Source organism: Pseudophryne corroboree, chromosome 4, assembly GCF_028390025.1.
Source record: "Pseudophryne corroboree isolate aPseCor3 chromosome 4, aPseCor3.hap2, whole genome shotgun sequence".
Taxonomy (NCBI): Eukaryota; Metazoa; Chordata; class Amphibia; order Anura; family Myobatrachidae; genus Pseudophryne; species Pseudophryne corroboree.
Window position 1 is genome coordinate 123628713 of NC_086447.1, and position 17557 is coordinate 123646269.

The 17557-nt window shown below is 45.5% G+C and overlaps 1 protein-coding gene across 7 annotated transcripts in view; it reads right to left on the minus strand.

Moving 5' to 3' along the window:
• LPIN1 (lipin 1) overlaps positions 1 to 17557 on the minus strand; it is a 374679-nt gene that overhangs the window by 23547 nt on the left and 333575 nt on the right. For all 7 annotated transcript variants that reach the window (XM_063915392.1, XM_063915391.1, XM_063915394.1 and 4 more), the window contains 2 exons: positions 16052 to 16193; positions 738 to 886 (listed from right to left, as the gene is read on the minus strand). In XM_063915392.1, coding sequence (XP_063771462.1) covers positions 738 to 886; positions 16052 to 16193 — 291 coding nt within the window. The remainder of the gene's footprint in view (positions 1 to 737; positions 887 to 16051; positions 16194 to 17557) is intronic.

Genomic DNA, 17557 nt, shown 5'->3' on the forward strand with positions numbered 1-17557 from the left:
ACATCATATGCAAAATGACCGCATACGATGTATTGTATGTGGTATAGTCGCCTGTGGGGAGCTGCCGAGGTATCGCATGCGAGGCTGCATGCGATACCTCGGCTTAGTGTATGGCCACCTTAACATCACCCAAAACTGGGGCAGATGTATTAAGCCTAGAGAAGTGATAAAGCAGCGAGAAGTGGAAGGTGATAATGCACCAGCCAATCATTACAGGTTTGAAAAATGACAGGAGCAGATTGGCTGGTGCATTATCACCTTCCACGTATCACTTTTTTATCACTGCTTTATCACTTCTCCAGGATTAATACATCTGCCCCAATGTATTGTTTTGTTTTTTTACTGTGAGAGGAGTTCTCCTTATTTCTTATATGGCTATAGCCCTATGGTAAATGTTGCTGAAAATAAAACAGTTTGTGATTTCTGTGACCGCCCCAGACCATGCCCTGACAGCTGCAGCAACATGGCAGTTCAGCAGCTGTTGGACTACAAGCCGCTCAGCAAGATAACCAACCCTTGCATATAAACAGGTTGCTCAAAAAGTCTTTGGGTGAACAATGCACCAAGTTATCTGTGTGTGTGTGTAAAAACTAAAATTTCCAGCGATCTAGGGAGCAATAGAAGATTGGAACACCACCCTTCCTAAGAGCCAATTTAAGAACAGAAGTAAAAGAGTCACATTCTGCTCACTGTGTGTCCCTGAAAGTAACTATTGTCACACTCCACAAAGAACTTGCCTGGTAATTGTGCCGTCAATATCAGAAATGATGATTTTATCATCCCAGTTCCACAGGTAAATGGTGCCCTCGCAGCGACAGGTTCCCTGGTACTGAGTGGTAACACTGAATACTACATCGTTGGAGCCATTTTTTAGCTTCAGACTTTTCTGGAAGGAAAAATAATTACTTTCAGCGGATGCAGTCCCAGACACATTACACAATCTATTCGGATAATAGCTGTAATAGCAATCCTTACTTTTTGTATAGGACATAATGTTACACAACAGGGTACCATTTCTCGGCCATTGTTGCTTACAAATCAATTTTGGTTCCTCTGATAAAAGGAAACTAAATGACTTGTTCAAGGTCAGAAGGAAAAGCGCTCAAAGATCACCTTAACAATCAAACAGCCATTATATGTATAGCTGAAGGTAGACAATGACATCACATATCTATATGGTTGTTCACTCTGGATTTAATGCAGAATCAACCCTTGAAGTAATGTTAGTAAATAGCCCTTGGTGTCTCCTTCTGACACTAAAGTGCAATTAGCCATTGGTGAAGGAGGTTTGGCTTTAGCAAAAAACCAAATTTTTACATTTTTGTCAATTTGTTTTTCAAAGACTATGTACTAAGCCTAAAGCCCCATACACACTAGCCGATATTGGCGGCGGCGGGGACTCGGCGGGGTGCCGGCATCGGTATACACACTTGCCAACGTCAGCGGGGAAGGGCGCGACGGAGGGGGCTGGCAGGGAGAACAACACCGATGCTGCATCTACAGCGTGGCTGTCGTTAACGAGGACCTCCCTCGTCTGTACATGTTCAGACGAGGGAAGGGGCCGTTAACGACGCACGGGAGCATGCATAGTTAACGATAAGGAGTGTTCACAATATCGCCTAGGGTGTATGGGGCTTAAGAGATAAAGTGGACGAAGATAAAAGTACCAGAAAATCAGCTCCTAACTGCCATGTTACAGGCTGTGTTGGTTGGTACTTTATCTCCGTCCATGGCTTAGTAAATAGACTCCTTAGTATATCTGTTTTCACTTATTATCTATATCAACAGTTTTCCTGAACTTGGACTTCAAAAGGGGTGGTCTTCAGTTTGCCAGCTGTTGGGGTCCCGTCGCACAGTATACCGGCGCCGGAATCCCGATAGCCGGCATACAGACTCCGTTTTTCCCTCTTGGGGGTCCACGACCCCCCAGGAGGGAGAATGGATAGCGTGACCGTGCCCGCAAGGGGCTCATTTGCGCTCGCCACGCTGTCGGTATGCCGGCAGTCGGGATTCCGGCACCGGTATTCTGTGCGCCGGGAGCCCGATAGCCGGCATACCATACTACACCCTACAAAAGTTCCCTAATAGGCACGCAGCACACCCGGGCCTTCTCTTGTAGTCCAAGGTGCCTTACTACATTATTGTTAAATATGACTGTTATGGCTCGTTAACACTTTTCTTTAAAAATGTCTGCTGATATGTTATTAGAGAATGACGCATCTGATTGAATGTATATTTTTATCTTAAAAATGAAATTAAGAGCAATATGCAACGATTTTGAATGTTAAATAGCCACCCACATGCCCCCTCAAGTGCACTAGGTTTCCTGTCACTCTCCTACACAATGGAGGCAGCCATTTTGTGAAGCTGCAGCCAACATTCCTGAAACAAGGTCAGCACGGAGTCACTGGGAGCAAATATTCTGCCACAATAATCCTACAAGCCATAATAATCAACAAATATGATAAACCAAGCTTAAAAAAAGCTAATGGGTGTGTGGTGTTCATACATTTTTCATCATTCAGATCTGCCAGCTACTCCCCCTCTAATCCATTAGTTTAGTTTTTCCACCTTTCACTTCAAACATTTCTTCTAAATCTCTTTACTCCAGATATACTTCATCTGATTGTGACTCATTACCGGCCGAGGCACCATTTCACCAGACACACCAATTTGATTTTTCTGTTGCAAAGAGACACATCTAATGGATATCCCTAATGCACTTCCATCTGACATCAGACCAATTATATTTAGATACTGCAAGCTACTGGAAAAAGTGTGACTCCTGTCTCCCTCAGTTAATGAGTACAAACTGTGTCAGGAGCAATCACCCAATGTACCTTATCCTGTTGCTGTGATTGTATTCCGGCAGAGCTATGCAGTAGGTGGCTTGCCTTAGAAATAACATGTGTTTCACTAGGAAACTCTAGGAAATAATAATAATAATAATTTTATTTATATAGCGCTCTTTCTCCAATAGGACCCAAGGCGCTTTAAAATGACGCTGTATGTGGGAAGGTGGGGGGGCTGTTCCGTGAGTCCGTACAGTATGGACAGACAGGTTACACTGCTGGCAATATAACCTCATGGTGAATGTTAAATGAATGAGGGTTTTTAGTATGAATCACACTTTGGCCCAACAATGTTTATTCTAGAAAAGATCCATTTGTGCTGAGAATATATTATATATAATAAACATGGGCAATACTATTTGAAAACAATTTTATTAACAGAGTTTGCAAGGGACAAAAGCTCAGGCTAGAACAGTGTTTGCAATCCACGGTCCTCAATACAGGCCAGGATTTAAGAATAGCCATGCTTGAGAACAGGTGATTTAATTATTCTGATTTGACCATCTGTGCTCAAGGGGTTGGGATTGAAATGACAGCATGCAGGATGCTGGAAGTCAGAATACTGATCACAGCACCCGGATGTTCAGAATACAGACGGTGAAGGTCAGTATACTCACCCTCCCCCAATGGCCACCTAACCTCCCTTCTAGCAGCCTAAGCCTAACTCCCCCCCGGTGGCTTACCTGTCAGTTGGGCTTGGAGACGCTCGTTCGGGATACCAGAGGACGGGATTCTGGCACTAGTCTAGTGACCCTATTTGGGATGGCGCAGTCGGCATTCCGAGTCATGTCGAAATCCCGGCGTCTGTATTTCGACTGCCGGAATCCTGACCGGATCCTCTACTCAAGCATGGATATCCTTAAAACCTGGACTTTTAGTGTGCCTGGAAGTCGGAGGTGGGGAATCTCTGGGTTAGAAAAGTGGTGCTTTTCACTTTTGTAAAGACATTTCTCACCATAGGTGTGTAAGATCTATGGTGAGGCCCATCCACATACACTGCTCAAAAAATAAAGGGAACACTTAAATAACACAATGTAACTCCAAGTCAATCACACTTCTGTGAAATCAAACTGTCCACTTAGGAAGCAACACTGATTGACAATCAATTTCACATGCTGTTGTGCAAATGGAATAGACAACAGGTGGGAATTATAGGCAATTAGCAAGACACCCCCAATAAAGGAGGAGTTGTTCTGCAGGTGGTGACCACAGACCACTTCTCAGCTCCTATGCTTTCTGGCTGATGTTTTGGTCATTTTTGAAAGCTGGCGGTGCTTTCACTCTAGTGGTAGCATGAGACGGAGTCTACAACCCACACAAGTGGCTCAGGTAGTGCAGCACATCCAGGATGGCACATCAATGCGAGCTGTGGCAAGAAGGTTTGCTGTGTCTGTCAGCATAGTGTCCAGAGCATGGAGGCGCTACCAGGAGACAGGCCAGTACATCAGGAGACGTGGAGGAGGCCGTAGGAGGGCAACAACCCAGCAGCAGGACCGCTACCTCCGCCTTTGTGCAAGGAGGAACAGGAGGAGCACTGCCAGAGCCCTGCAAAATGACCTCCAGCAAGCCACAAATGTGCATGTGTCTACTCAAACGATCAGAAACAGACTCCATGAGGGTGGTATGAGGGCCTGACATCCACAGGTGGGGGTTGTGCTTACAGCCCAACACCGTGCAGGACGTTTGGCATTTGCCAGAGAACACCAAGATTGGCAAATTCGCCACTGGCGCCCTGTGCTCTTCACAGATGAAAGCAGGTTCTCACTGAGCACATGTGACAGACGTGAGAGTCTGGAGACGCCAAGGAGAACATTCTGCTGCCTGCAACATCCTCCAGCATGACCGGTTTGGCAGTGAGTCAGTAATGGTGTGGGGTGGCATTTCTTTGGGGGGCCGCACAGCCCTCCATGTGCTCGCCAGAGGTACCGAGATGAGATCCTCAGACCCCTTGTGAGACCATATGCTGGTGCGGTTGGCCCTGGGTTCCTCCTAATGCAAGACAATGCTAGACCTGCAAGACGAAGGCATTGATGCTATGGACTGGCCCGCCCGTTCCCCAGACCTGAATCCAATTGAGCACATCTGGGACATCATGTCTCGCTCCATCCACCAACAGACTGCACCACAGACTGTCCAGGAGTTGGCAGATGCTTTAGTCCAGGTCTGGGAGGAGATCCCTCAGGAGACCATCCGCCACCTCATCAGGAGCGTGCCCAGGCATTGTAGGGAGGTCATACAGGCACGTGGAGGCCACACACACTACTGAGCCTCATTTTGACTTGTTTTAAGGACATTACATCAAAGTTGGATCAGCTTGTAGTGTGTTTTTCCACTTTAATTTTGAGTGTGACTCCAAATCCAGACCTCCATGGGTTAATAAATTTGATTTCCATTGATAATTTTTGTGTGATTTTGTTGTCAGCACATTCAACTATGTAAAGAACAAAGTATTTAATAAGAATATTTCATTCATTCAGATCTAGGATGTGTTATTTTAGGGTTCCCTTTATTTTTTTGAGCAGTGTATATAATATGTCCAGAGTCACAGTTACATTTGGATAGATGTATTGATGATACAGTGTATATATCTTTTAATCAAACATCATATATAAGTGGGTACTACCAGAGCCGGCCCTAACCAATATGATGCCCTAGGCAAGTTTTTGGCTGGTGCCCCCTAGCACCACCGCTAGTTCCGCCTCTGACCCTACACCCCTTTCCCAGTGCCATCACCCCCACCCGTAGTAGTCCTTTTTTTGTTTTCCTACCCCCTGTAATTTAAATAAGAACAGTGTGCACATTTGGCGCACAGCACATAAAGGTATGTGTTTTTGCTGGCAAGGGGCATGGCCACACAATAGTTCCCCAATTCAAATTACACCACACAGTAGTGCAACTTTATTCACAATTTATCATGCGATAGTGTCCCTTATTCACATTACATCACACAGTAGTACCACTTCACCTTATATACGTTACTCCTCACTGTAGTGCCCCTCATTCACATAACATAATACTAAACTGCTCCTTATTCACATTACACCACACCATGTTGCTCTTTATTCTCATTACACCACACCATATTGCTCTTTATTCACATTACACCACACCATATTGCTATTATTATTCACATTAGACTACACAGTAGTGCCCTTTCTATACGTTACGCCACAGTAGATCACCTTATACACATAATGCCACAAATTGGTAATGCATTTATACACAATACCACACAGTAATGCCCCTTACACATGACACCCATTATTAATGTCCTTATAAACATAATGCACCTTACACATTATGCTAACCTTTATTAATGCCCTTATACACATAATTTCCCTTACACATATGCTGCACATTGTTTTTTGCAAATAGATTTTATTGAAATTTCAATTGAACGAAAACAGGAAGTTGCAGAAACATTTGAATAGCTTCTCAGATTGTCAGAGGTACATCATCTGGAGAGACTTAACACCGTGTATAATAAAAGAAAAGAAAAATAACTGTATAGGTGGATGTCCTCTTTCCACTAACGTATCATACTTCCAGATAAAGAAAAATATATAGAGCATAAAGGAGTAAGAACCATAAACGTTTCATGAATTACAACTTCTTGATGCAAAAGGGAGAGAGTAGAAGTAGGAGAGGATAGAGGAGTAACGAGATACAAAGAGAAAAATAGAAGGGTAGGGGGTAGTATTACTCTCAGTGTAGAGGGGGAGAAAGAAAGGTAGCTTAGAGAGATAAGGTTTAGGAAGGGGGGGGGGGGGGGGGGTTTCTCTTCCTGTCCTAAGGGGTTTAAAGCATGATTAGTTACATATGGCAACTGGAGATAAAGGGGAGGGGTTTCTCTTAAAGAGAAGATTTGTAGTGGGTTGACTCTTTGTATTCCAGCCATGGGCTCCAAGTAGCTATAAAGGAGATGTTTTTCATTTCTAGAGACAAAATGAGATCTTCCATTGCCATATAGTGGTCTAATCGGGCGGACCATTCTTTCATAGTGGGGGGCACTGTTGATTTCCAGTGAACTGGGATCACTGCCTTAGAGGCACTTAGAATATGGCGAAGTAGTGATTTCTTGAGATGATAACTAGGTGTACGCGTGAGATTTAATAACCAAAAGCTAGGGCAAAAGGGTAAGTCCTCACCGAGGATAATGCTAGCTGTCTCCACCACCTTGCGCCAGAACGGTTGCAAGAGAGAGCATTCCCACCATATATGTAGTGGGGTGCCTACTGCTGTCTCGCATCTCCAGCACGTGTTGGGTACTCCAGGATAAATTTTCGCCAGGATATTTGGGCATCTATACCATCTTGTAAGTATTTTGTAGTGAGTCTCCAAGACTAGCACATTGGTAGTTAATGAGAAGGTATTTTTATAAATACCCTCCCAATCGTCTGTGGTCACCAAACCCCCTAGGTCTAATTCCCAATCCCTGACAAATTTCGGTTGGGAAGAGAATCTATGATTCAAGATCCACTTGTAAAACGTGGAAAGAGTGTGTCTAGGGTATGTGTGGGAGAGGCACATCTGTTCAAATAGAGTCAGTGCTCGTATACCCTTTCCAGAAGAGCAAAAAGTCTGTAGGTAATGTTTAAGTTGGAGATATCTCCAGATTTCTTTATTGGGTAGGTTCCATTTAGTTTGCAGTTCGGGAAAGGGCATTATACCAGATGAATCTAGCATTTGATTAGTTCTCCGGATGCCCTTTTCTTGCCATGCATGAAACGACAAGGAGTGGCATCCAGGGGGAAACTCAGGATTCCCAAACAGTGGTGAGAGTGGGGAGGGATGTGCTGAAATATGTGGGATAGAGCGTAGGAGACGCCAACACGAAAAGATGGGACCAGCCAGTGGGTGCATTACTTGGGGGACTTTAGAAAGCCAGAGGGAGTTTAAGCTAAGAGAGGGAAGAGAGGCCAGTTCAATGTCTACCCATTGTTTCCTGTGGAGTTCACTACTCCATTCCATGGCTCTCGTAAGGAGTACTGCATGGTAATAGGATAAAAAGTGAGGAAGTTGGAGACCTCCTTGATGTTTCCGTCTAAAGAGGATCTCATGCTTAAATCGGGGTTTTCGCCCCGCCCAAATGTAGTCTTTGATCTTTCGTTGTAGTAAGAGGAACCATGAACGAGGAATAGTAACAGGTAGAGTTTGTAGTAGGTAGAGAATTCTGGGTAAAATATTCATTTTGATTACTGCTATTCTCCCTATCCATGAAAATTTTTTCCCGCCCCATTTGGAGAGATCAGATTGGAGTTTTGAAAGGAGTGGAGGGAAATTCAGTTGGTAAATTTGGGCAAGATCCTTGTGAAGGGTTACTCCTAAATATTTTAACTGTGTTGGATGCCATGCAAAGGGCGAGATAGATTGTAGTACTTGGAGGCTGGTCTGGTCTAGTGTTAAATTCATTGCTGTAGATTTTGATAAATTAATTTTAAAATTGGAGAGAGTACCAAACCGCTTGAACTCTTTAAGGAGATTGGGTATAGAGGTCAAAGGATTGGAAATCACTGCAAGGAGGTCATCTGCAAATAGGGCGAGCTTGTACTCCGTCCTCCCCACCTGCAGCCCTGTGATGTTAACATTCTGGCGAATGGCCCTCGCCAGGGTCTCCATGCATAGCACAAAAATAAGTGGTGACAGAGGACACCCCTGACGAGTCCCATTCCGTATCTGGAACGGGTCTGATAGTTCACCATTGATACGTACGCGAGCAGCGGGGTCAGAATACAGGGCCCTAATTCTCTGGAGGCCCACCATGCCCATGCCCATGTGTTCCAGTACCCCCAATAGGAAATCCCAGTCCACCCTGTCGAACGCTTTTTCTGCGTCTGTTGAGAGGAGGATGGAGGGGGATTTACAAGTTGATGCGTAATGAATCAAATCGAGAACCTTCGTGGTGTTGTCCCTGGCCTCGTGGCCCGGAACGAAACCCACCTGGTCCGAGTGTATCAGTTTTGGAAGGAAGAGTTTTAAGCGATTCGCCATTAATTTTGCGAAGAGCTTCAAGTCTACGTTTAGTAGGGAAATTGGTCTATAGCTGGAACATTGTGACGGGTCTTTGCCTTCCTTATGGATCACTGTGATATGTGCGAGCATAGACTGGGGGGAGAAGGAGGACTGGTCTGAAACCTGATTAAAAGCTCTGAGCATCATAGGTAGCAAGACATCTCCAAATGTCTTATAGTAGGCTAAAGAGAAGCCGTCAGGGCCCGGGCTCCTGCCATTTGGGGTGGTCTTAACAGCGTCTTCGAGTTCAGCCAGAGTGTAGGGGTTCTCAAGTGACTCGACTTCTTCAGGTGTAAGAGTGGGGAATTTAATTTCCCTTAAAAACTCTGCAATGGAGGCCTTTCGGGAGAGATCAGATTCTGCCTCCGTGGAGCCTCTTAGGTTGTATAATTGGGTATAATAATGTCGGAAGGCTGCTGCTATCTCTGTCGTGGTGTGTTGTGTTGTTCCCGTATGAGATTTTACTTTAGATATAAAAGATGCCGCGCGTTGAGCCTGGAGAGCCCGCGCTAGCAGCTTCCCAGGTTTGTTCCCCCATAGGAAATAGCGACTACGACATTTTCTAGCCTCTAACTTCAATCTGTGGGACATAAGCGAGTCTAATTCCTTCCGAGCTATTAGTAATGATTGAAGGTTTTCATCTGACATGGTGGATTTATGGAGAAGTTCTAAGGCTTGAATTCTTTGTAACAAGGCCTCCCGTGCCGCCATATGTTGTCTTTTCCTATGGGCACCCAGTTGGATGAGTTTTCCTCTTATTACACATTTGTGTGCCTCCCAAACTACCACTTTAGAGATCTCCTCTGTGTCGTTGACCTCAATATAATCGGCTATCGCCTCTCTAATCTGCTGCTGGCAGCCGGGGTCCTGGATGATCGTCTCGTTTAGTCTCCATGTGTAGGAGTTCGGGCGGGCTGGGGACAGGCGAACCCCCAGAGAGACGGGAGCATGGTCTGTCCAGGACATGTTGCCCACAGCAGATACCTCAGCCAGATGCAAAAATCTATGCGAGATAAATAAGTAGTCAATCCTAGTGTAAGTGTTGTGAGGGTGTGAATAGAAGCTAAAGTCCCTAGTGGAGGGCTGTTGTAATCTCCAGACATCCATAAGTTGGAAGTTATGTAGAATCTTCCGGACCCTACGATGTAATTTATCTGAATACCTTGGGGAGGGGTTGGAGGAGTCTAACCGAGGCTCCAAAGACCAGTTTAAATCCCCGCCAAAAAGCAGAATCCCATTAACATGAGGTTGGGCTAGCGTGAGGACTCTTTCCAAAAAGCCTGGCTGAGCCTTATTGGGGGCATAAACATTAAGAAATGTAAGAGCTCTATTAGCGATGGCGCAGTTTATAAGTAAAGCCCTGCCGGGTACAAGTTGGTGACAAACAACATCAGCGAGGGCAACATGCTTGGCGATCAGAATCGCTACCCCCAATGTCTTACCATCAACGTTATTTGAGAAATACCCTGTGGGGAAGTCTCGATTCCTGAGAGAGGGGGCCACTCCCTCTTTAAAGTGGGTTTCTTGCACAAAGGCAATATCTGCTTTTTCGGCTTTCAATTCTCGTAAGGCCCTTGACCTCCTCTCAGGAATGTTGAGTCCCCGGGCATTAATAGAAACCACTTTTAGTAGCGCCATTTATCTGTTCCAATAAGAAATAGTAAATCTGGTCTTACCGAGATCCCAGCAGCATAGAGTAAAATTTGGGCATTGGTGAGTCTAGGTAATTTTGGAAGGGAAGAGAGAACCTGAAGAAGAGGAGGGGAGAGAGAAAGGGATAGGGGAAGAGCAACAGAACAGAAAAACATAGCAATATAGAACAGTTGAACATGTGAAAACGTAGCACCGCTCCTGGTGATACGAACAACGGGGACAGTGTCCCCATCGATCATTCCAGGACCAAACATTGCGGTGCAAATGGGGTAACGAGGGGGGGGAACGGATCCGCCCTCCCACACGAACTATATCAATGGAACATAATGAATAACCACAATAATGTGAACATTGCATGCCATCACACTAGGTACAGTACATTACCCGAGCTACGATAGTACAGTAAATACCGTGGCAGAGTTGCTTAAATCTCACTCTATTCGGGAAGTTAAAATGTCTAGGTCCCTCGGGCATGACGGGACTATTAAATATAGAGGCAAGAGACTGAGAGGCAACGCGCCCCTCAACTGCATGTTGTCTCGAGGGAGGCAGTCTTCATATAAAAGCCATGGATCCTCTCATGGGGACTTGACATATTGGAGTAGTCCTCTCCGTGCCCGTCAGTCCTGCGTAGCGAGGAAAGGTTGCCATTTTAAAGGTGGTGCGATCAGGTCTTCGCAGTCGAGGGAGAAGATGGAGACAGAGGGGACGAAAGGGAGCGATTCCTCTTCTGTGCTGCTGAAGGAGATCCCCTTGTTTGGAAAGGTATGTCAGCCCGGGGAGGCTGGGGGGGGCGTATTCTCGAGCCTACGGATTGCCACTCAGGGACCTGTACTGGGTCAATAGATAGGGTGGAGCAGAAGGGGGCGACATCCTCGGGGGTCCGAATCGTTGCAGACCTGCCGTCATTGGTCGCTGTGATGCTGAACGGAAAACCCCACCTGTATTTGATGTTGTTTTTACGGAGGGCGTCTGTTAGGGGTTTTATTTGACGTCTTGACTGTAGGGTGTGACGAGAAAGGTCCTGAAAGACCTGGATAGGTGCGCCGTTGAAGTCTAGGTCTCCGGCGTTCCGGAGTTTCCTGATTATCTCTTCTTTTTGGCTGTAGTAGTGTAGGCGGCAAATAATGTCTCTTGGTCGGTCGGACTGCAAGCCTCTGGGACGCAGTGCTCTGTGTGCCCTGTCGAAAACAATGGGGTCGTTCGGGTCGGTTTCCAGGACTGCACCAAAGATCTTGTTGAGGACATCTGAGATGCTTTGCTGTGGTATGTCTTCTGGAATGCCCCTCACTCGCAGGTTATTCCTACGTCCCCTGTTGTCTATATCATCAAGATGGTCGTGCAGGTTCTGAATCTCTTCTGCTTGAAGTCTGATAGTATCCACCAGTGCGTGTTGGAAAGCGTTGGATTCTTCTCCCCTGGTCTCCAATGTTTCAATTCGAGAACCCAGGTGAGTCAGTTCAGACCGAAGTGAGGACACCTCAGAGTGGACCACATCTCGGAGTTTACTCTCCAAAGATGTGAAGTCCGCCTTAGTGGGCAAGGTCTGCAGGAGTGTGAGGACCTTCCGCATGTCCTGCTGTTCAGTGGAATTCCTATCCGGTGTAGTCACCCTGTTTTCGCCTTGCTTCTCTGTTCTCTCGGAATGTGCCGGAGAGGAAGGCGTCGGTGGAGTCGACATAACTGTATCTTTCCGGAGATTGAGAAACCGCCTTAGGTCTGAGCGGGGGGTAACTTCAGACTGACCGATAGAGGTTTTCACTCCCCTACGTCTCCTGCGACTCATGGGTAATAAGAAGGGGATGTGGGCGTCGAAACCTGTGCGACAGGCGTTGGGGCAGATGTGATGGGCAATTCAGTATCGCAGGTCACACTTTGAGCACTCCCTCGGTCCCATATCCCAGAGCTTGGGGCTGATATTCACTGATCCCTAAGTCGCCACCGTACAGAAGAGAGTGTCAGGTGCAGTGGTGGGTGCGTTCGGTGAATCGCGCCGTTAAAGACATGTCAGGGTGGATGCGTTATCGTGTCGGGTCTGGCAAGATATTGCAGAATCAGCAGAACAGATCTGTGGTCATTTTGGTAGTAGAACGTGTCAGGAGGCGTCAGCCCTCATCCCTCGAGACGGCCCTACATGGCTGCAGGAGGAGGCGTCTGTTTCCTTTTGGGTGGGGACATGGTGGTCACACAGCGGTGGTTAGTTGTAGGCAAGTTATTTTGTTATAATACAAGCAAGTGTAGCAGTAGGGGAGGTGAGATGTAGCAGGGGTCCACCAGGGGGAGCTTCAGTTCCCTATGTCAGGCAAAGAATGTGCAGCTTGTCCCCTTTAATTAGTGGGGTGGTTGGGATCCTGTGTCAACAGCCCCTGTCACCTACACCCTATTTGGCAGCAGGGCTATACAGCACTCTTAGTATGGGCGCCTTTCCAGATTTAAAAATGGCGTCGGCGGCTCCTATTGCCAGTGGTGTCTGCCAGGATCCAAGATGGCGCCGCCAGGCTGCCGCCTCCAGGTGCCTGCAACGGGCCCCAAGTATCCCCTGTCTGCAGGATAGCTTCAGTGGTGGCAGTGGCTGGCTTCCCCCGAGCCCAGTCGGGGCCTCCTGGGGCACGCCGTGGGCTTTGATTAAGTCAGTGGCCGCGTCTGTTCCCGGGAGCGGCACCACGTGACCGGCGCCGCACTCCCTCTCAAAACGGAGCCAGCCGCCGGACGCACGGGAACCCGCCGCACAGAGCGGATCGTCAGGGCATTGACTCACCAGGATGAGTTGACGGGTGGTAAGTGGTGCGGGGGCTCTGGGGGTGTTGGGGACAGCTCCGGCCCGTCTCTCAGCCGCGGGGCGCCGCACTTCCGGTCCGGGGTAGCTCCAGACGCGAGGTCCCGGCTCCAGCTGGCGGGGTAGGCCGCACGGGTCCAGGGGGCACCCGCCGGCTCCGCAACCGCCCTGCTTATTGCTGTGGGGGTACGAGTAGGGTATATGAAAGGTGTCAGGTACGATTGTAGGGCAAAAGAGCAGTTAAAACTGCTACTGTGGCAGGAGCTTGAGTGCAGCACAACCTCCTGCATCCACAGCCAGGCCACACCCCCTATGCTGCACATTGTTAATGCCCTTATACACATAATGACACACATAATGTCCCTTACACATATGCCGCACATCATTAGTGCCCTTCTACAAATAATGGCACATATATTTCCTGGCGTGAGTCAACTGGAAGCTCTGCTAATGTCGGGTGCCTATTTTTTTATGAAAATGCATCTTATTTGCATTGCTATGTGGCTAGGATGCACAAGCAGCTTCTGCTGATTAAAATGATATGTGGCATGCCTATATACTGTGTTCGACTGTGGCTGTATCTGCATACGAAATGCTACACACAGAATATAGGCATGCTGCATATCATTTTAATCAGCAGAAGCTGCTTGTGCCCCTAGGCATACCAGATGCCCTAGGCAATTGCCTAGTTTGCCTATACCTAGGGCCGGCTCTGGGTACTACAATTATACTAATGCTGATGCTTGGTGTTTTGTAATGCATAAATTATATCATTCCTTTTTCTGAGGCCTAATTAGAAATTAAAATGTATGTCTTCTTCTGGAACATCAAAAGCAGGAAGAATAAGGAATGACTGAGTAAAGGAGCTCTCATTTCATTTTATTTATTCTGTGCCCAACTGATAACCCTTCAGAAGTAACGAATATGGATAGGATACATTATCATAGTTGCCTAATAATAGTGGAATGGCCTAGATTCCTACCGCTGCTAGCAATGCACTGCTTCCAGGGGTGTAACTAGCAGTCGCAGGACCAAACAGCAACGTTTTTATTTGCACAGGAGAGCAGTACTAATTGTTCAATGCTCCATTCTGTTCTAATGTGCAAGGCATGAGGCCTGGTGCGTGCGTGGGACGATGCACAAGTGTTTGGGTGCATGTGCAGACTCTGGTGCATTGTAGTAGAGCACCGTATGTGCTTTCAGTTCTGTAACTAAAAACCTAAATGGGAAGTCACGGCTCATGAGGCAGCCCCCTGCGCACTCACAAAGGCAAATGCAGTGGAGAAGATGAACACCCATCACCGGAATACCAATCACCACCAGGTCTCGTAGCACCTGAATAGACTGTCACAGCTTACTGCTGTCGTGCTCTGCCTGCAAGATGATTTACTTATATAATAAATGTACAGGTTGTGGCTTCCCTCTACAACCTCTAATTTATTATAAAGTGCAATCCTGTAATTACATGTTCTAATACAGGTTGAGTATCCCATATCCAAATATTCCGAAATACGGAATATTCCGAAATACGGACTTTTTTGAGTGAGATAGTGAAACCTTTGTTTTTTGATGGCTCAATGTACACAAACTTTGTTTAATACACAGTTATTCAAAATATTGTATTAAATGACCTTCAGGCTGTGTATATAAGGTGTATATGAAACATAAATGAATTGTGTGAATGTACACACACTTTGTTTAATGCACAAAGTTATAAAAAATATTGGCTATAATTACCTTCAGGCTGTGTGTATAAGGTGTATATGTAACATAAATGCGTTCTGTGCTTAGATTTAGGTCCCATCACCATGATATGTCATTATGGTATGCAATTATTCCAAAATACGGAAAAATCCGATATCCAAAATACCTCTGGTCCCAAGCATTTTGGATAAGGGATACTCAACCTGTATAAATAATTAACAGCACACAGTAAGCAGCCTAGGTGGCAGGTAAGAAGAAACTCATCTGCTACATAAACGTTGTAAGTATGACAGGATACAGCAAAGCCACCACTACACTACTGTTATAAGGAATACATGAGTAGTCCCTCCTATTAAACTAGTCTAGAAGTGCGTTTAATCAATAAAATACACATTTGATGTGAAACCATTTGAAGTAGTAATCACATGAAAAAAATGAGGTTTGTGGTTTTTCTTTTTACTATATATAAAATCACTGCGGTCAGTAATAACTATTTTTCCTTGGTGTGTCTCTTCAGTCTTGCTATTAATGATATATAATGTATAATTCTGCACATTGTATGTAACTACCACGGCAACCACAGTCACGTGGCACCTGTAGAAGTGTGCAAAGAGGATCCCCTCTGAGTTCTGTTTTCACTGTGAAATCCTCCCCCTCCGCCAACACATGACATGCTGAGACCTGGGAGTCTGTGGAAGACACATTTATGTTTACCCTCCAGAGAGGAATTGAAAACAAGATAATGGTTTGTAGAAGGATATCCAAGAACCAGATGCATGCATAAAAGCTGCTGCAGTTACAGTTTTAAATTTTATATCCTTTCTAAAAGTGTAGAATATTTTTTTTTTAAATGTAACATACATGAATGGCAATTAATTAATTCCAAGAACAGGTTCTGCATCAAGACAGGTAATGCACGTATGGTAATCCGTCTTCATTAAATAAGCCTAAACCTGCATCCAAGCTGAGCCAGCAAACTCATCCCATTGTTATCTTTTTCCAATGACATGCTAATGTTCCACTGTAAAGAGAGACATATGTTTCTGAGACTTACAAGCTGGTCAGAGGTCAGCCGAAGCGTCTTCTTATAAGTAATGCCAGTTGATGAAATGTGGCTCTGGTTTGATTGCAGAGAGCCTACGTTCAGCTTGGCTGCCCTGGGGTCCTCATCGCTGGAGGAAGATTCATCTTTTATTCTAGAACAAACACAGGAAGATTATGTGATAAACCGGAAAGTGCATTTGGCCGTAGGCTCGAAAAACACATTTTCTCTGAATCACTCAGTGCATTAATTGATTGTCTATTGAAAGCCACATCTCCAGGGAGGACACTGAAAACCTGCATGTTAAACTATCAATGGTTTAGCTGTGCTTAATACTTCATTCATAGCAGAGTCCTTCCATTGAGAATATTATTTCCAAGAATACCCAGCACTCAGCTGATGGATGTGTAGGAAGCTGGGGCTATGAATCATAAGTAGTGAGTAAAAATAGACTTTCCCTTGCCATAATCACATTACATACATCTAAGGGCAGTGTGTCACATCACGCTTTAAGGAGAACAATCGTTGTGTGTGTGTGTGTGTGTGTGTGTGTGTGTGTGTGTGTGTGTGTGTGTGTGTGTGTGTGTGTGTGTGTGTGTGTGTGTGTGTGAATGAACTTAATTATTACTAACCGGGGAAATAATGAGGTTTGCTTACTTAGGACCCCCCAGATGATATCACCCTAACATGGTCCTAAACGTGATGCCTTTCAAATACAACAGACATCCAATAAGATGCAAAGCGCAGACAATGAAGCCTCTCCAGGACCTTCTGGCTGGTATGCAGTCAGAAAGTTGCCTATCATAATGTTGACAGCAGGCTGAGATTGATGACGCTGGCATGACTAAAATGCCGACATGGTTAATGTCAATATGCACAAAATGTTGACATTGCCAGACTGTTAACAAGGAAAAATTGACATTTCCATTAGGACTAGGGATAGAGGGGCAGATTTATTAAGTCCGGTGAAGTGATAAAGTGGAAGGTGATAAATGACCAGCCAATCAGCTTCGTACTGCCATGTCACAGGCTGGGTTTGAAAAATGACAGTTAGGAGCTGACTGGCTGGTCCTTTATCTCCTTCCAATTTATCACTTCACAGAGATTAATAAATCTGCCCCAGAATTACACTAAAAACAGATAGTCAACATGTCAACAAATGTTGACATTACAAGTGTCGGCAATCTGACATCATGAATATTTCGACAGTCTCATACTGCATGTGAAAAAAATTGTCAGACTTACTGCACATACGACTCATTATCAGGCTACTGTGCCTGGCATTACTTGTCCTATTCGGCTGATACGTATCCTGCTATTATCAATTTCTATAGATGTAAGTGCATGGTTAAATTAGATTGTACGTATTTCTAAGTCAGGTACAGATTATGGCCAGAAATGCAACAGGGAGCAGGACAATGACCCCAATCAGTTCCAAGATGATAAAACCGTTTCCTCTGGAAAAGACAAACACGGGGGATCTACGCTAGTTACAGATGTGTCTGCTCTTTTGTATGT